This window comes from Phocoena sinus, chromosome 3, assembly GCF_008692025.1.
Source record: "Phocoena sinus isolate mPhoSin1 chromosome 3, mPhoSin1.pri, whole genome shotgun sequence".
NCBI lineage: Eukaryota > Metazoa > Chordata > Mammalia > Artiodactyla > Phocoenidae > Phocoena > Phocoena sinus.
Genome location: NC_045765.1, coordinates 1,439,801 through 1,459,555, shown reverse-complemented (window position 1 = coordinate 1,459,555; position 19,755 = coordinate 1,439,801). Strand labels below are relative to the sequence as shown.

General features: G+C 50.4%; 1 protein-coding gene across 1 annotated transcript in view; it reads left to right on the top strand.

Annotated features, from left to right (window-relative positions):
• TMPRSS9 (transmembrane serine protease 9) overlaps positions 1-19,755 on the top strand; it is a 58,388-nt gene that overhangs the window by 24,972 nt on the left and 13,661 nt on the right. Inside the window, exons 2-10 of the mRNA XM_032625291.1 lie at positions 1,245-1,411; positions 3,763-3,890; positions 7,098-7,165; positions 7,278-7,457; positions 8,251-8,288; positions 10,107-10,220; positions 11,738-11,909; positions 17,389-17,663; positions 19,324-19,460. Coding sequence (XP_032481182.1) covers positions 1,270-1,411; positions 3,763-3,890; positions 7,098-7,165; positions 7,278-7,457; positions 8,251-8,288; positions 10,107-10,220; positions 11,738-11,909; positions 17,389-17,663; positions 19,324-19,460 — 1,254 coding nt within the window. The 5' untranslated portion in view covers positions 1,245-1,269. The remainder of the gene's footprint in view (positions 1-1,244; positions 1,412-3,762; positions 3,891-7,097; positions 7,166-7,277; positions 7,458-8,250; positions 8,289-10,106; positions 10,221-11,737; positions 11,910-17,388; positions 17,664-19,323; positions 19,461-19,755) is intronic.

Below are 19,755 nucleotides of genomic sequence, written 5' to 3'. Positions count from 1 at the left end.
ACAAATATCTGAGTGTCTTGTGAGTCTTTTGTGATGAGGATTTTCCAGGGGGATGGATGGATGTGGAATCTCAGGGAAGAGCTGGTTGCAGAGAGGATACTCCCTGAATGTGACAGAGGGCGGTCTGTAGCTGGGGGTGGAAGAGGTCAAGAGGGCTTCCTGAAGGAGGAGACATTCACCCAGACCAAGAGTGGAGGGGCTGCTTCAGACACCCCATGAGCAGAGATGGAGGGGTGGATGGTGGGGCCTGGAGGGGGGGAGGTCTGCCAGACGACCCCCACTTCACCCCGGTCTCACCATGAGAGAAACATGAGACAGACCCCCAAAGAGGGACATTCCGCAAAATATCAGGACTACCCAGGGCATCACAAAGTCTGAGAAACCATCATAGCCCAGAGAGGTCACAAGGACATGTGATGACTCTCACATGGGATCCTGGATGGGGTCCTGGGACAGAAGAGGGAATTAGGGGGAAACTGAGGAAATCTGAATACACTGTGGACTTTGGTTGGTAATAGTGTATCGATATTGGTTCGTTAAGGGACTTCCCTGGTAGTCCAGTGGTTAAGACTCCAACTTCCACCGCAGGGGGGCACGGGTTCGATCTCTGGTCAGGGAACTAAGATCCTGCGTGCCGTGCAGCCAAAAAAAGAAAAAAAAATTGGTTAATTCATTGTGACACATGTACCAGACTTTATATTAGGGACGCTGGGTGTGAGTTATGTGGGATCTCTGTGCAATTGTCTCAGTCACCTCAAGCTGCCAGAACAAATATCATAGACAGAGCAGCTTAAACAACAGACATTTTTTCTCTCCCACTTTTGGAGGCTGGAGGTCCAAGATCCAGGTGTCGGCGGTGTTGGTTTCTGGCGGGAGCTCCCTTCCTGGCTTGCAGACGGCTGCTTCCGGAAGGAGCACAGCCTTCTATCATTTAGACCTCTGACCTCCAGAACCGTAAGATAATAAATCTGCGTTCCTTTAAGCCACTGGTTTGTCGTCATCTGTTATAGCAAGTGCAGGAAACTCATACATGCTCTTCCCAGCAAGGGCCCCATGGGGATCCCGCGTGTGCCAGCCCAGCCAGCAATCATGTTGAATCCGTTTTTATGTTTTGCGTCGAGCCCCCGACGCCTAGGGCGCTGTTGATGGCTGTCACGTCTGCACAAGGAAGACCCTTGCTTAGGGAAAGAGAAACGCCCCCAGCTCTGACCTCCTTTTTCTGTCTCTTTTCTGCTGGCTTCCAGGTTGCCGTCCCCACGTCTGGGAGCCATGGAGCCCACCGCCGGTGACTTACAGCTGGCGCCCAGGGCAACCAAGGACATCCAGCCTACAGACGCCGCATGCTGCCGGGCAGCCCTCTCGGCCATGGTGGCCACCAGCATCGTCATGGTCACCCTGGGAGTCCTTGTGGGTGAGTGGCCACAGACTTGCACGGGTCCGCATGGCAGGCAGCTTGCACTAAGATGCCTGGGAGTGGCTCAAAAGTGTCCCAGGGCAAAGGGCTGAGCATGCAGTACACAGAGGCCACCCAACAGCAAGGCGATGGGACCGGGTTCTGAGTGTGGCTGCACTTAGTCCTGGGCTAGGCGGTGGGTGCCTGTGTGTCGAGGCAATACCTGCAAATTTCAGGTTTCCCACCAGTGGGATTCTTTATTTTTTTTTAATACCATGTGTTTGGTTTTGTTTTGTTTTTAATATTTATTTATTTTTTATTTGGTTGCGCTGGGTCTTAGTTGCTTAATGAAGATTCACAACCAGGGTGAAATGGAGACCAGTAGGGAAATGAACTTTTTAAAAACCCTTGAGAGGGGCTTCCCTTCCCTGATGGCACAGTGGTTAAGAATCCGCCTGCCAATGCAGGGGACACGGGTTCGAGCCCTGGCCCAGGAAGATCCCACGTGCCACAGAGCAACTAAGCCCGTGCGCCACAACTACTGAGCCCACGCGCCACAACTATTGAAGCCCACCTGCCTAGAGCCCTTGCTCTGCAACAAGAGAAGCCACCGCAATGAGAAGCGCACACGCTACAAAAAAGAGTAGCCCCTGCTTGCCGCAACTAGAGAAAGCCCACGCACAGCAACGAAGACCCAACGCAACCAAAAATTAAAATAATAAATAAATACATTTATAAAAATAAAAACCTTGGGCTTCCCTGGTGGCGCAGTGGTTGAGAGTCCACCTGCCGATGCAGGGGACACGGGTTCGTGCCCCGGTATGGGAAGATCCCACATGCCGTGGAACGGCTGGGCCCGGGAGCCGTGGCCACTGAGCCTGCGCGTCCAGAGCCTGTGCTCCACAACGGGAGAGGCCTGCGTACCCCCCCCCAAAATATATATATATATATATTTAAGATATATATAATATATTTGTGAGTATCTGGAATAACTCAGAGCCTGGCACGGCTGACAGAGGCCCTCTAGTGGCTGTGGGGTGAAGTGCATGAAAATTGGGCTCTGTTGGTGGGTGGGGGGTGGCCGTGTGTTCGTGTGTCCGTGTGTCCTCACGCTAGGGAGAGACAGGGGACAGTTGCACACCTCCAGTCTAGAGGCACAGCTACATTTTGGGATAACAGGTAGATAAATCTCCAGCAGGACCTCTGAAACTGAGGAAGGCTCTAAGAAGAACTTAAAATTTAAAAACAATTTTTAAATTACAATTCAAATTTGTCCCCTTCCCAGACAGCCCAAAAATTTATTTGGAAGTATAAAATTTTACACGGGCCCTTGCTGGGCTGTTTCTCCAGTTGCCTGGGAGCCCATGGTTATTTCAGAGGGAAAGTGTGAGGCTTATTTGGGGCCCAGAACATAAGCACATGGGTCTACACGGCAGGGTTCTTGTTTTCTTTCTTTTTAGTTCCTTGCATGAGAAAACACACCAATTTTAGAATTACTTTAGACTCTTCTATCTATTGAATAAACAAATATCTAAATATCGAGCTGGTCGAATATTCATTCAAATAAATAGAGCTGCGAGCCAGCTTTCACAGTGTAGGTGGCTGCTACTTCTATTTCTTAATTTAAAAAAATTTTTTCAAGTTTTTTTTTTTTTTTTTTCTGGCCATACCACATGGACTGTGGGATCTTAGTTCCCCGACCGGGGATTGGACCCAGGCCCCAGCAGGGAAAGCACTGAGTCCTAAACACTAGACCAGACCACCAGGGAACTCCCTACTTCTAGTCTTTTAATTTTGTAATTATGATCATTTTTGACTGACGGACCCATTTGCCAGTCTCACGTATTTTCGACAGTTAGAAACACGTGTCTTCATGTATCATGTAGGCTTGTATTCTTTACAACATTGTATGACTGTTCTTCTTTGCTGTTGTGTACTTTTGACAACCGTTGGAAACGATTATTCAGAGGGTGGTGTCATGGACCGGGGTTCGAGGGTCCTGGCACCCCTGGCTGTGCCCCTGGGGTATTTGGTGCCCCTTCCCAGGGAGGAGGTGGGAATTGTCCCAGAGTCGAGGGAAGGTCTTCCTTCTGAGGCCATTTCAGCCATTTTTGGCTAGGATCCAGTCCTCCCCTTAGGGAAACCTGGAGATGCCTGGGGCTTTGGGTACCTGGGGGCCTTTGGGTGGGTGATGGGTGAGAGCTGATAAGGGAGCACTGTTAATAATCACTCAACCCCCGGGAAGTCAGCCCACCCCCCGTTTGTTGGGGGTGACCGCCCCAGGGTGATGGGGGGGCCTCAGAGGCCGGCTTGGCTGAGCCCTGCCCCTGCAGGTGGGCGCTCTCACGGGGCCCTGGTCTTGTCCGCAGCCTCCCTCTCTACACAGGGTGTCAATGTGGAGCACACAGCCGAGCTGCGAGGGATCCGGTTTGCCCCCAGCTTGCAGCAGGAGACCTCAGACTATTACCGCACGCTGACGCCCACTCTGGAAACGCTGGTGAGGGCTCTGGGAGCCAGGGGGGCCAAGTGGGAGGCCAGGGGCTCTGACTGAGGCAGCAGAACAGTGGGAGGCCCAGGCAGCCTCTGAGGTAGGGAGGGGGCCCCATGGGGTGAACAGGGCAGGGGCTGATGCATTCCAGTATGCAGGGGAGGGTAGCATTTGATGGGAACTGACTGCTGCAGGATCCGTAGGCCACGTTGAAAGGTTGTAAACTGCATTTCGGTAGAGAAATCAGAACCCTCCTACGTGGCTGGTAGGAATATGAAAAGGGGCAGCCACTGTGGAAAACAGTCTGGAGTTACTATCTGACCCAGCAATTCCGCTCCTGGGTGTCTGCCCCAGAAAAACAAAACCGTGAGTCCACACAGAAACTTGTACACGAATGTTCATGGCAGCGTGATTCATAACAGCCCCAAAGTGAAAGCAACCCAAATGTCCATCAACAGGTGATGGATAAACAACTGTGGTCCCTCCACACACGGGAGCATCACTCAGTCATGAAAAGGGGTGAAGCCCTGACACTCGGTACACCGTGGACGGACCCTGAGAACACGATGCTCAGTGAGAGAAGCCAGACACAGAAGGACACGCAGGGTGTGATTCCATTGACGGGAAACGTCCAGAACAGGCCGATCCACAGACACAGAGAGTGGGTTCCTCGTTGTCAGGGGCTGGGGAGAGGATGGGGGTGAATGCTGACGGGAATGGGGCTTCTTTTCGGGTCATGAGAATGTTTTAAAATTGTGATGAGGTTGTACAACTCTGTGAATATACTAAAACCCATCTAATTGCACACTTGTAAAAGGTGAGTTTTTATGGTAGGTGACTTTTAAAACATTGTTTAACATTTTATCCTAAGGGAAAGAGAAAGGTGACTAGGTAAGGATTCATTTTAAATGTGTGATAAGATGTGAGAGAAGCAGGGGGACAGTTAGGAGTCACCATCATCTAGACCAGGAGTCAGCAAATTTTCCCCGTAATAGGGCCAGATAGTCAATATTTTTGGCTTTTGGGGGCCAGAGAGTTTGTCTTGACTGCTGGGCCTTGTGCTGTAGCCTGAAAGCCGCCATAGATGACATGGATGAGTGGGCATGGCCGTGTGCCAATAAACCTTTATTTATGGACACTGAAATTTGCATTTGATACCATTTTCATGCACCGTGAAATATTTTTCTTTTGTTTTTTTTTACATTTAAAAATGTAAAAACCATTCTTGTCCGTGATGTGTGCAAAAACAGGCAGTGATTCTAATTCAGCACATGGGCCGTATTGCTAATCTCAATCCCGTATCTTAAAGCAGCATGGTCCAGTAGAAATGTAACAGAAGCCCCATGCGTAATTTAACATTTTCAGGTAGCCACTTTTTAAAAAAAAAAGTAAAAAGAATCAGGTAAGATTATTTTGAATAATACATTTTATTTAACCCAGAATATCCAAAATGTTATCATTTCAACACGTCATCAACCTATATAAAGCAGGTATTAATGAGATAGTTTACATTCTTTCCTTTGTATTGAGGCTTCCAAACCTGGTGTGTCTTTTTTTTTTTTTTAAGTTTATTTATTTTTTGGCTGCGTTGTATCTTTGTTGCTGCAAGCGGGCTTTCTCTAGTTGCGGTGTGTGGGCTTCTCATTGCGGTAGCTTCTCATTGCAGAGCACCGGTTCTAGGCGCACAGGCTTCAGTAGCTGTTGAACCCCTGTCCCCTGCATTGGCAGGTGGATTCTTAACCACTGCGTCACCAGGGAAGTCCCCCAAACCTGGTGTGTCTTTTACACTCACATCTCAGGGTGGATACTGAGCTTCCACTCGGAAAACTCCATCCCTACTTAGAATTTGTAACGTTTACAGACCCGAGATGCTCCAAATATACTTAAGAATTTTCCAGTGACTGAATCAAGTATCCGTTTTGAAATTGAAGCGTGAATTAATTAAAATTGAACAAAATGTGAAAATCAGTTCCTCTGTGGCACCAGCCACATTTCAAATGCTCAGCTTCTACATATGGCCGGCGGCTGCCATATGGGGCGAGGCAGGTGTAGAACATTTTGGAAATTTGTGGAATGTTCTACAGGACGGTGCAGGTCTGAGTGTGGGCCATGGGGATGTGGACTCAGAGGGTGCGGTTCAGAGAAGCAAATTGGATTAATGGTGTTTTAGATGAGCGAATGAACGGGCATGACCGTGCATCACGTGTGTTTAGGGAGCGAGGATGGTGACCATAGGATTTAGCACCTAAGCAGGACATTCTGCCAGGGGACAGGGACGCTGTCAGTGACCACACTGGGAGAACAGATGAATGGGGTTACATGGTCACCCTACGTGTGGGTGACGTGAGCTGCCGAGGGGAGAGATGTGGGCCCTTCGGTGCCCAAAGCGAGACAATCCTAGGAGACGCGGACAGTGGTCACCCTAACAGCACATGAAGGACGAGGACCTTCCTGATAGCATCTGCTTGCACAAAGTGGGCTCAGCCACAGAATTTTTTTTTAATGTAAAATTCACATAAAATTATCCTTTTCTTTATTATTATATTTTCTTTTGGCCACGCTGTGTAGCTTGTGGGATCTTAGTTTCTCAACCTGGGATTGAACCCGGGCCCCCGGCAGTGAAAGCGCCGAGTCCTGACCACTGGACCGCCAGGGAATTCCCTGAAATTATCCACTTTTAAAGTGACTGATTCAGTGGCATTTAGTACATTCACAAAGCTGTGCAACCATCACTTCTAATTCCAGAACCTTCCATCACCCAAAAAGGAAACCCCACCCTCATCAGCAGTCACCCCCTCCCCCTCTCCCGCAGCCCCTGACAACCATGAACCCACGCTCTGTGTCTACGTATCTGCCTGTTCTGGACGTTTCCCATCAGTGGAATCACACCCTGTGGGTCCTTCTGTGTCTGGCTTCTCTCACTGAGCATCGTGTTCGCAGGGTCCGTCCACGTTGTAGGAGTGTCAGGGCTTCACCTCTTTTCATGGCTGAGTGATGCTCTCGTGTGTGGAGGGACTACGTGGGGTTTCTCCATCATCTGTTGGCGGAGCTATATTTTCATAGGCACGACTCCGAGATGCCTGTCCTGTCTCTTAGTTCTGTGAGTTGGCCGCACACGTGGAGTTGAAGAGGAGATGCTTTTCCACCCCCTTCCCAGCTCTCCCCCGAGGGAGTCTCCGCAGAGTCTCACATTTGCCACGGTTGTTTCTGTTGTAGTTTGTCAGCAGCTTTCGGGAGACAGAGTTGGAGGCCAGCTGTGTGGGCTGCACAGTGCTCAGTTACTGGTGAGTTGGGGCCTCCTTGGAGGTGGAGGAAGCTTGGTGGTTGCCTGAGAGACTGCAGAAGATTCCAGCCAAGAGGCGCCCTCCCTCTCAAGGGCCAGTGTCCTCCCCGCAGGGAGGGCAACGCCAGCATCCTGGTGCGTTTTCGGCTGCACTTTATACAGCCGGCCCTGTGGACACCGAGCCTGGGCCTGGAGGAGGAGCTGCTGCAGCGGGGACTCCGAGAGAGGCTGCAGGGCCGCGGCATCCCCCTGGCCCCCTATGGCACCATCGTGTCCGCCCAGCTCACAGGCGAGTGGCCCCAGAGACAGGGTGACGTTGGGAGGGGCTGGAGGGACATGCTGGGGAAGGGGAGCCAAGTGAAAGTCGCATTAAACTGGAGGTTTTCCATAATCGCCCCTCTTGGTGACAAGGAAACATATACCCATTGCTTTACCCTCTATGGTCTAGACCAGGGGGCGGCAACCTATAAATATTTTCATCTTTGCCACCCATTGGGTCTCTGTCCAGATGGGTCAACTCAGCTATTATAGCACAAAAGCAGCAAAGACACTATATAAACAAACGGACACCACTGTGTATCAATAAAACTTTATTTACAAAAACAAGTGGTGGGCCGGATTTGGCTCCTGGCCCCTGGTATAGAAATAAGGGTAGATGTTATGCTCTAAAATTCTAAGATTGCTGTGCGTTGTGATTTGAGAGCCAGGCATGAGGTCAGACTGCTCAGATTTTAAAATTGTAGCCTTGACCTTGCCCTGCAGGACATTTACAGTCCCCTCTCCACCACTCCCGACACACTCAGTGAGTCTCAGTAACCTCGCCAGCACTAAGAGAGCTTTCTGCGGGGATGGAAATGTTTTGGGTCGGTGCCATCCACTCTGGCAGCCACCTGCCCCACGCAGCTGTTGAGCTCTTATCGTGAGGAATGGAATATTTCATCTGATTTCATCTTTGCTGATTTAAGTCAGAATTTAAGTGGATCCCAGGTGGACAGCGGAGACCACTGCTTTGCAATACGATGTTGTCAGAGAACCTCAGTGCTTGCTAAATGAGCTTATATCTCTTCTCCGTTTTGCTGCAGGGAGCCAGAAGGAGCTGCTGACAGAAAGAGACTTAAAATCAGGTATGTTTTGTTGAATGGATAAAGAAGATGTGGTATATATGTGTACAATGGGATACTACTCAGCCATAAAAAAGGATGAAATAATGCCATTTAAAGCAACATGGGTGGACCTAGAGATTATTATACTAAATGAAATAAGTCAGAGAAAGACAAGTATCACTTATACGTGAAATCTAAAATATGACACAAATGAACCTATCTACAAAACATAAACAGATTCACAGACATAGAGAATAGACTTGTGGTTGCCAAGGGGGAGGGGGGTGGGGGAGGGAAGGATTGGGAGTTTGGGATTAGCAGATGCAAATTATTACATATAGGATGGATAAACAACAAGGTCCTACTGTATAGCACAGGGAACTATATTCAATATCCTGTGATAAACCATAATGGAAAAGGATACGAAAAAGAATGTATATCTGTGTGAGCAGACAATTTAAAAGTGAGGCATTTTGAATTATTCAGAGCCAAGCATGATTAAGAGAAGGCATTATTGGTTTTGTTTTGTTTTTAAGTGATGGAAAGTTGTTATTAAAAGAAAAGACAAAAAACAGTTTGGGGGGAAAAAAAAGAAAAAAGAGTAGGTATCACCTGGAATCTCATTGCTTTTACTATTTTGGTAACTTTCCTCCCAGACGGCTCATGACACATGTACAGATACATTTATTTAGCTTTACATCAATGGTCCCCAACTAGGGGTGATCCTGCCCCCTCAGGGGACACAGGGTGATGTCTGGGGACATCTGTGGTCGTCACGATGGGGGGTGTTCTTGGCATTCAGTGAGTGGGACCGGGGTGCTCCTCAACAGTGCCCAGGACAGCCCCCCCCCACCCAGAGTATGGCCCCCAAATGTGAACTTACACTTCAGTGGCAAATTTTATGTTATGTGTACTTTATTACAATTTTAAAAATTAATTTCACCTATTTCTTTAAAAAAAATGTATTTATTTGGTTGCACCAGGTCTTAGTTGCAGCAGGCGGGCTCGTTAGTTGTGGCTTGCTGGTTCCTTAGTTGTGGCACGTGGGCTCCTTAATTGCGGCTCACTGGCTCCTTAGTTGTGGCTTGTGAACTCTTAGTTGTGGCATGCATGTGGGACCTAGTTCCCTGACCAGGGATTTAACCCAGGCCCCCTGCACTGGGAGCTCAGAGACTTATCCACTGAGCCACCAGGGAAGTCCCCCTATTTCTTACTTTTTAAAAACATGACGGGACTTCCCTGGTGGTGCAGTGGTGAAGAATCCGCCTGCCAATGCAGGGGACACAGGTTCGATCCCTGGTCCGGGAAGATCCCACATGCCGCGGAGCAACTAAGCCCGTGTGCCACAACTACTGAGCCTGCACTGTAGAGCCCACGAGCCACAACTACTGAGCCCGCGTGCCGCAACTACTGAAGCCCACGTGCCTAGAGCCCGTGCTCCGCAACAAGAGAAGCCACCACAATGAGAAGCACACGCACCACAACAAAGATTAGCACCCACTCGCCGTAACTAGAGAAAGCCCACACGCAGCGAGGAAGACCTAACGCAGCCAAAAAATAAATTAATTAAAATAAATTAATAAATAAATAAAACGTGGCTGATAGAAATGTAAAAGTACATACACGGCACACATACGCTTAGGTTGCATAGCCCTGGCCCCGGTGCTGACTAGCATTCTCAGTGTCACATCTCTGTACTAATTCTGAGAAAATTATTTCAGAGACATTCAGAGAAAAGGAAGCAGAGAAGAGATGCCTTCCACGCTCTAGAGTTTCCGCGTGGAGAGCAGGCGGGAGAGATGGAGTGAGGTCAGGAACGCGGTTCTTGTCTGCCCTCAGGTCACTGTCCAGGGAATGCCTTTTCCTGCGGGAACAGCCAGTGTGTGACAAAGGTGAACCCGGAGTGTGATGACACGGCGGACTGCTCTGATGGCTCCGATGAGGCCCACTGTGGTCAGTCTGCCTGTTTGGCCTGTTTTCTGGGCTATGTCCCCTTTCCAGGTTCAAGTGCTGGCTCTCTGGCCCACTGTGCCCATCACACACAGACATGTGGTCCCGGCATTCACTGGAGCGGGGCAGAGAAAGGGAGTGGGCACCTGTGATATGACAGGAAACCTGAGCGGCAAGCAGAGAAGGGAGACCTTGAGGTGTGTGGAGTGGAGAGCCTCGGGAGAAAAGGAGAAAAAAATCAGGTCAAACCGTGGGAAGCCTTGAATGCCAGGAACTGGGGGGTCTGTCCTATAGGTAGTGGGGAGTCACCAAAAGGATGTGAGCAAGGGAAAATTACAATTGAAATGCTGTAAGAGTAGTCAGCATTTTTCTAGCAATGCTAGCCCATGCAGTAAGGTGAGAACAGTGGTTTAAATATTGGAAAGGAAGAAGGAAAACTATCATAATTTCAATTTGATTCTCTAAATGAATCAATAAATTAACTGAAAGGATATCAGAAAAATAAGACAGTTCAACAATAAGGGGAAGATAAGATAAATACACATAAAGGAGGCTCTTGTTTTGCTTTATACAATTAATAACAGGTTAGAAGATATAATGGAAAAGATCATAGTCTTGATTAATAGCAACACAAAATAAAATAAACTTGTGTCCTGTATATAATAATAATTATCTAGAATTACAAACCATTGCTGAAGGACATAAAAGCAGACTAAATAAACAGAGAGACACGGCATCCTATGAAAAGATGGACATATAAAGATTTTGAAACTTGCAAAATACATGGTGAGGGAGACATTCATAGCGTCTGGTACCTGGCCGTGGAGGATGGTATAGAGGTTGACTGAAATTGGCAGGTGTGGTCGGGGGGTCCCCAAGACTCCTTCAGATTCAGTGACTCACGAGAAGGAGTCACAGAACTCAGTAAAGCTGTTGTATGCGTAGTTATGGCTTATTACAGTGAAAGGATACAGATGAAAATCAGCAAAGCAAAAGGTGCAAAGTCCAGGAGAGACCGAGCTCAAGCACGCTTCCAGTTATCCTCTCCCAGTGGCGTCATGTGGACAGCGTGTAACTCATTCTCCCAGCACCATATGTGACAACACACTCAAAGTACTTCCAACCAGGGGAGCTCACCCAAGGCTTGGTGTCCAGGGTTTGTGTTGGGGGTTGGTCACATAGGTACGTAACATCCATATAGCTAACTTTAGGATATGATTGTCCTAGAGCTGCTGAATCACAGGACCTCAGGCTGAGTGGATTAAACAACAGAAATGTATTCTCTCCCAGCTCTGGAGGCTAGAAGTCCGAGATCAAGGTGTCCGCAGGGTCGGTTCCTTCTGAGGCCGTGAGGGAGGATCTGTTCCATGTGGTCTCCCGGCTTCTGGTGGTTTGCTGGCATCCTTGGCATTCTTTGAATGCGGGGGCCATGGGGACAACAGACTGCAGACAGACGTGCCAGGAACGCGGCCACACTCCTGCCTTCTTGGGGGTCCTGGATAGTGATCTCTGTCTTGCAGACTGTGGATTGCAGCCTGGCTGGAGGACAGCCGGCAGGATTGTGGGCGGTGTGGAGGCATCCCCGGGGGAGTTCCCTTGGCAAGTCAGCCTCCGAGAAAACAACGAACACTTCTGTGGGGCCGCCGTCATTGGCGCCAGGTGGCTCGTGTCTGCTGCCCACTGCTTCAATGAGTGAGTGCACGTCCCTGAGGGCTCAGAGCCCACCCCACCCCTCTATCCCACCTACCTTCCACTCTGGGAATGCCACCTTTCCTGGGTGTCTTCAGAGCCCCTTGGAACTTATTTCCTTCCTTCCTCCCTTCCTTCCTTCCTTCCTTCCTTCCTTCCTTCCTTCCTTCCTTCCTTCCTTCCTTCCTTCCTTCCTCCCTCCCTCCCTCCCTCCCTCCCTCCCTCCTTCCTTCCCTCTCCTTTTTAAAAGATATTTATTTATTTATTTGGCTGTGTCGGGTCTTAGTTGCGGCACGTGGGAACTTTTGTTGCGGAGCGCGGGCTCTTCGTTGCGGCGTGCGGGCTCTCTAGATGTGGCGCGTGGGTTTAGTTGCCCCGTGGCATGTGGGATCTTAGTTCCCTGACCAGGGATTGAACCCATGTCCCCTGCATTGGAAGGCAGATTCTTAACCACTGGACCACCAGGGAAGTCCCTCCCTCTCTTTTCTTTTTGTTAAACCTGAATGCATTAATTTTTTTAAATTGTGGCAAAATATATGTAACATAAATTTACCATTTTTAAGCACACAGCTCAGTGGCATTAAGCACACTCACATTGTTGGGCAACCATCCCCACCATCGTCTCCAGAACTTTCTCATCCTCCCAAACTGAAACTCTATCCCTTTTAAACCCTGACTCCCCAGCCCCTCCCCCAGCCCCTGGCCCCCACCATCTACTTCCCGTCTCTGTGGATCTGACTCCCCCAGGGACCTCCTGTGAGTCGAATCAGACAGTACTTGTCCCTTTGTGACTGAAATTTCACTTAACCTGTTTTCAAGGTTCATCTACGTTGTGGTGTGTGTCACTGCTTCTTTCCCTTTCGTGGCCAAATAACATTCCAGTGTGTGGATGGACATGTGTTTGTTCTTTCATCCATCGACGGACACTTGGGTTGTGTCCGCCTTTTGGCTGTTGTGAATAATGCTGCTGTGAACATGGGTGTGCAAGTATCTGAGTCACTACTTTCAACTGCTTTGGGTATAAACTCAGAGGTGGAATCGCTGGGTCATATGGTGATTCTGTGTTTACCCTTTTGAGGAAACACCATCCCGTTTTCCACAGCAGCTGCCCCATTTTCCATTCCCACCAGCAGTGCACAAGGGTTCCAATTTCTCCACATCCTTGAGAAGTTCCTTTGACATTTATTGTAAAGCTGGTTTGGTGGTGCTGAGTTCTTTTAGCTTTTGCTTGTCTGTAAAGCTTTTGATCTCTCCATCAAATCTGAATGAGATGGGGCTTCCCTGGTGGCGCAGTGGTTGAGAGTCCGCCTGCCGATGCAGGGGACACGGGTTCGTGCCCCGGTCTGGGAAGATCCCACATGCCGCGGAGCGGCTGGGCCCGTGAGCCATGGCCGCTGAGCCTGCGCGTCCGGAGCCTGTGCTCCACAACGGGAGAGGCCACAACAGTGAGAGGCCCGCGTACCGCACAAAAAAAAAATCTGAATGAGAGCCTTGCTGGGTAGAGTATTCTTGGTTGTAGGCTTTTCCCTTTCATCGCTTTAAATACATCATGCCGCTCCTTTCTGGCCTGCAGAGTTTCTGCTGAAAAGTCAGCTGATAGTCTTACAGGAGTTCCCTTATATGTTATTTGTTCCTTCTCCCTTGCTGCTTTTAATATTCTCTCTCTAATTTTTGTCTTGTTGATTATGATGTGTCTTGGTTTGTTACTATTTGGGTTAATCCCGTATGGGACCCTCTGTGCTTCCTGGACTTGGCTGGCTGTTTCCTTTCCCAAGTTAGGGAGGTCTTCAGCTGTTATCTCTTCAAGTATTTTCTCAGGCCCTTTCTCTCTGTCTTCTCCTTCTGGGACCCCTATAATGTGAATATTAGCACGATTGATGTTGTCCTAGTGTCTGTTAAACTGTCCTCATTCCTTTTCATTCTTTTTTTCTTTTTTCTTTTGGGGGCAGTGATTTCCACTACTCTGTCTTCCAGCTCACCGATCTGTTCTTCTGCCTCGTTTAGTCTCCTTTGGATTCCTTCTACTGTATGTTTCATTTCAGTTGTTGTATTCTTCATCTCTGTTTGGTTGTTCTTTATATTTTCTCTTTGTTTAAAATGTCTCACTTCTTACTCCGTGCATCTGCTCCTCTCCTGAGTTCCATGATCTTTACGATCACTACCCTGAACTCTCTCTCAGGTAGGTTGCCTATCTCTCCCTCACTTAGTTCTTCTTCTGGGGGTTTATCTTGTTCCTTTGTCTGGAACACGTTCCTCTGTCACCTCATTTTGTCTTGAGTTGCTGTTTGTATTTTTATGTGTATGGTAGGTTCGTTATGTCTCTCAACCTTGGAGAAGTGGCCTCTGGAGGACACGTCCTATGCATCCCCGCAGTGCACTCCCCGCTCATCACCCAAGCTACATGCTCTAGGGGTTGGCTGCGTGGGTCCTTCTGTTGTCGCAGGCTGACTATGTGGGCGGTCTGCTAGGCTTGGTTGGCTGCCAGGCCCTGTCTTATGTGGATGCTGCTGGCTGCGGTTTAGCGGGGCTTGGTCACGAGGTAGCAGGTTGTGGGATCCTAGGGGGCCTGGGGCTAGTGCTGGCTCACTGGTGGGCAGAGTCAGGGTCCTGCAGACTCTGGGGCTGTTGCCCAGCCACTGGCAGGTGGAGCCAGACCCTGGGGTTAGTGCCCGACTCCTGGCAGGCAGAGCTGCTTCCTGGGGTCTGCCTGCAGGGCCCAGGGATCCCAGAGCTCGTTTCAGAGCATTGGTGGTGGTGGTGGGGGCAGGTTTCGGCTACAGTTGGGTATGGGTTCTGGAGCGTCCCAGAGGTGGCCTTGGCTTACTGGTGGGCAGGGCTAGGGTCTGGCCTTCAATGCGGGATCATGGTTTTCTTGCATCTGGTGTCCGCCCACTGATGGGCAGAGCTGGGTCTTGGCCCTCTGGTGGGCAGGGCTGTGTCTAGGGGCAGCTGTGGGCTCAGGGCGGGGGGGTCTAAGGCAGCCTGTCTGCTGATGGGTGGGGCTGTGTCTCCGCCCAGTTAGTTGATTGGCCTGGGGCGTCCCAGCACTAGCGCCTGTGGTCTATGGCGGGGTGGGGGGGGGCCGGGTCTCCGCACTAAAGAACCAAGATGGCGGCCGCCAACGTTACGTCCCCAGGGCGACCCATGGCCGCCCGCGCCTTGCCTCCCCAGGAGACCCTCCGAGACCAGCAGGTAGGTTTGGTCCAGGCTTCTATCAGATGACTACTTCTGCCCCGGGTCCCAGTGCACGTGGGATTCTCTGTGTGTCCTTTAGGAGTGAAGCCTCTATTTCCCCCAGTCCCGTGGGGCTCCTGCGACTAGTTCTGTGGGCCTCCGAAGCCCAATGCTCTGGGGGACCCTCTTCCTGGTGCTGGACCCCCAGGCTGGGGAGCCTGACGTGGGGCTCTGTGGGAGAACCTCTGCGGCATAATTCTCCTCCAGTCCGTGGGTCCCCCACCAGGGGCCACGGGGTTTGATCATATCGTGAGTCCGCCCTTCCTTCTCATTTTGTTGCGGTTCCTTCTCTCTGCCTTCGGTTGGAGAAGATCTTTTCTGGTAGGTTCCAGTCTTTTTCATCGATGGTGGTTCTGCAGGTAGTTGTGATTTAGGTGCGCTCCTGAGAGGAGGTGAGCTCAGGGTCTTTCTACTCCGCCATCTTGGCCGATCTCCCAGTCTCTCCACATCCTGGCCATTACTTGTCACTTTGTTTGTTTTTAATAATAGCCATCCTAATGGGTGTGCAGTAATGTCTCACGGTGGCTTTGATTTGCGTTTCCCTAATGATTAGTGATGTTGAGCGTCTTTTCATGTGCTTATTGGCCATTTGTGTGACATTTGTGTGACATTGCTCCATCTTCTTGGGAGCAATGCCCACTTTTTTTGTTTGTTTGGCTGTGTCGTGTCTTCGTTGCTGTGTGCAGGCTTTCTCTAGTTGTGGCGAGCGGGGGCTACTCTTTGTTGCAGTGCGCAGGCTTCTCATTGCAGTGGCTTCTCTTGTTACGGAGCACAAGTTCTAGGCGTGTGGCCTTCAGTAGTTGCAGCACGTGGGCTCAGTAGTTGCGGCACGCGGGCCCTAGAGCACGCAGGCTTCAGTAGTTGTGGCACACGGGCTTAGTTGCTCCGCGGCATGTGGGATCTTCCTGGACCAGGGCTCGAACCCCTGTCCCCTGCATTGGCAGGCGGATTCTTAACCACTGCGCCACCAGGGAAGTCCCTTTGCCCAGTTTTGAACTGGTTTTTTGTTGTTGTTGAGGATGGTCAGAATCTTTAACAATGAGAGTGGCCAATCAGAATGGAGCTCACCAAAGGTGGGAGAAGGTTCTGGAAGCCTCTGGCAGTGCCAGGCATTGCTATTTGGTTATTTCCATCTGAGGAGTCCTCGGGGACAGGACAGGGCAATAGGAAGCATGGGTTCCCCTGGGAAACCATTACCTACGAATTGCCCCAGGGTCACTAATGGAACAGCCTGCTGGGAATTCCAGGGAAACCTGCCCCAGGAAATGATGGTCTGGTGGACACAGGTCACATAAGCAGTGACATTCAGGGCAAGAAGGGTTGCTTTTTCATCGTTTTAAATTTCGTTTCTCTTAATATTTTATTATGAATATATTTAAGTAGAAAAGATGAAAAAATAGGACAAACACCCATATGCCAGTATCTGATTTCAAAAGTTATTACTATTTCACTGTATTCGTTTTTTCTCCCACTCTCTCCATCTATCTGCACCTGTAATTATTCACACACACATTCATACATACATATCTTTGCCAAACCATTTGAAATTAAGTAGAAAACATCATGACACATGGCCTCCGAATCTCCCGCATGCATTTGTGCACGTAGACAAAAGAGTCTGTCACATACCCACATACCACTATCACACCCAAGAAAATTTAAAACAGCCACACAACGTTATCTAGTAGCCAGTCCATATTCAAGGCCTCACTCGCCTCACCCTAATCCCAGCCGTGTTGGATCCTGTCTTTGTTTAAAATACTGATAATTTGTGCACCATGTTTGTTTTTGTTTTTGTTTTTGTTTTTGCAATCATTCTGATTTTTGACAATGTTACATGAAAATATTATTATTCTTATTGCTGCGTTGGGTCTTTGTTGCTGCGCTCAGGCTTTCTCTAGTTGCGGCGAGCGGGGGCTACTCTTCATTGTGGTGCGTGGCTTCTCAGCGCGGTGGCTTCTCTTGTTGCAGAGCACGGGCTCTAGGCGCGCAGGTTTCAGTAGTTGTGGCGCACGGGCTTAGTTGCTCCGCGGCACGTGGGATCTTCCCGGCCCAGGGCTCGAACCCGTGTCCCCTGCATTGGCAGGCAGATTCTTAACCACTGCGAAACCAGGGAAGTCCGAAAATATTATTAGTCTCGATGGCTGAGTTTTGGGGCGCCTCCTTAACACTTGCTCGCTGGGTGAGTGCCTCACCCTCCGGCCCCATCCTCAGTGGGCCTCTGAGCGGGGATTTGTCTGCCCTGCAGATTCCAAGACCCCACCGAGTGGGTGGCTTACGCGGGCAGCACGTACCTCAGCGGCTCGGAGGCCAGCACGGTGCGGGCCCGAGTGGCCCGGATCATCACGCACCCCTTCTACAACTCTGACACGGCCGACTTCGACGTGGCGGTGCTCGAGCTGGGTGGCCCCCTGCCCTTCAGCAGGCATGTGCAGCCCGTGTGCCTCCCAGCCGCCGTGCACGTCTTCCCGCCCCGGAAGAAGTGTCTGATCTCGGGCTGGGGCTACCTCAAGGAGGATTTCCGTAAGCACCATACCGCCCGCAGCCTCTCCAGGCAGCCAGCAAAGCCCAGCCAAGCAAGCAACACACAGTCCGGCCTCATTAGCCGCGGATTCTGTATTTGCAAATTCGCCTACTCGCTAAAATTCATTTGTCTCCCCAAGTGGATACTCGTGGGGGGAATCTGTGATTGTTCCCTGATGTGCAATTTGAGTCGTTACCAGTTGAGGTGGAGCTGGGCAATACCCTGCCTCTTGGTTCAGCTCAGACTGGAGACCGGTGTCCTTTTCGTGGTCTATTTACTGCCACTTTTTTTCCCTGCATTTTTGTGCTTTTTGTGGCAGGTTTCACAAAATCTAAACAGGCCCCAAGCGTAGAGCTGAAGTGCTGGCTAGCGTCCTAAGTGCAGGAGGGCTGGGATGTGCCTAACGGGCAGAAAGTACGTGTGTTAGATGAGCTTCGTTCAGGCAAGAGTTACAGCGCTGTGGGCTGTGAGCTCGGTGTTAACGAATCAACAGTGTATGTTAAGTGAAGTGTCTTTAAGCAGAAACACACGTACCATCATGAGGTTATGTACGTATGGATCAGCTGTGACCAGAGGCTCTCAGGAACCTGACCCCGTGAAACCCCCAGAGCAGTGGGGCAGTGTTCACTGATTCAGTGTTTGGGTAATTTTATAGAACAGAACTGCCTCATATCGACTGTAACCTGATGGTGGTAAATGCTGGGAAGGAAACCAGTAGGAAAAATGAGTTGGGGGCGGGGACAGCTTTAGGAAAGGGACTGAGATGGTGACACTTCAGCTAAGACCAGGCTTCCTACTCCAGGGACTGGGCAGGAAGCAAATGAGACAGAAACCCCTGTTCACATGGAGCCCCCAGTCCAGACCAGCGCCTCCCAATAAAACTTCCCTCAGTGGTGGACACAAGCCACATCTGTGCCATCCACAACGGGGGGGCCAGCAGCCCTATGACACGGGCTAGCGCTACCAAGAAACTGAGTCTTACATTTCACTTCATTGTAATGAATTTCCGTCTGCATTTAAATAGCCTCATGTGGGCAGTGGCTACCATACCCAGACAGAACAATTCCAGGGGGCAGTAGATAATGAACAAGATAAGTGGCAAATGGTGATGTACAGAATGGAGAAAAGTAAGGCAGGGGTTGGGTGGGGGCTGCAATTTAAAATAGGAGATGAGAGGAGGAAGGCGGACAGATTCTGCAGGGACAAGCATTCTAGGCAGCCAGAACGGCATGTGCAAAGGGCCTGGGGTGCCAGGGTAGGTGGTCCAAGCTTGGGTATTTGGATTGAGCTGGGCGGGTGGTGGTGGGGGTGACACCCTGGAGCATTTGAGGAAAAGGTTATGTAATCTGATTTAATGTTTAGCCAAGATGGGGCTACGGCTGGACTAAGAAAAGATTCCAGCAGGTAAGGGGGAGCTCAGGGCGGGCAGGTTTGGGGAGGGGAGGGGAGGAGCCTAGTCTTGGGGCATTAACTTTGATGCCACTTAGCTGTCCAGGCCGAGAGGGTGGTCAGTGGGCATTGATGGACCTGGCTCATTTCTGATCTGGGGCTGCAGCAGCTCCACCGCAGCTGGGGAAACAGAAGCTCAGCCTCCTGGCTCGGGGTGGCTGCCAGGGTCCTGGAGTGCTCACCCTGCTTGTCTCTCCCCATGCTGGGCAGTGGTCAAGCCGGAGATGCTGCAGAAAGCCACCGTGGAGCTGCTGGACCAGGCCCTGTGCGCCAGCCTGTATGGCCACTCGCTCACCGACAGGATGCTGTGTGCCGGCTACCTGGATGGGAAGGTGGATTCCTGCCAGGTGAGCCCGGTGCCTGGGAAAGAAGCCAGAGGCCCCAGACGACGCCTTGCCAGCCCCTGAGGTGGCTGGGAAAGGCCCCCAGGTTTCCGCCCGAGGTTCCCCTCTCCCCGGAAGGGGGAAGTCTTCTGTTGCTGGTCCACCACCAAGATTTCCTCTGCTTGGTTTGTCACATGGCTGTGGATTTCCTTTTTCTTTTTAGTTTATATCTTTGCTCTCCTTTTTAAGGCCTGGTGGGTGGGGAGCGGCTGCTACATGCGCTCAGGGTGCCACATCAGAGCCAGAAGCTGGAGAAAAT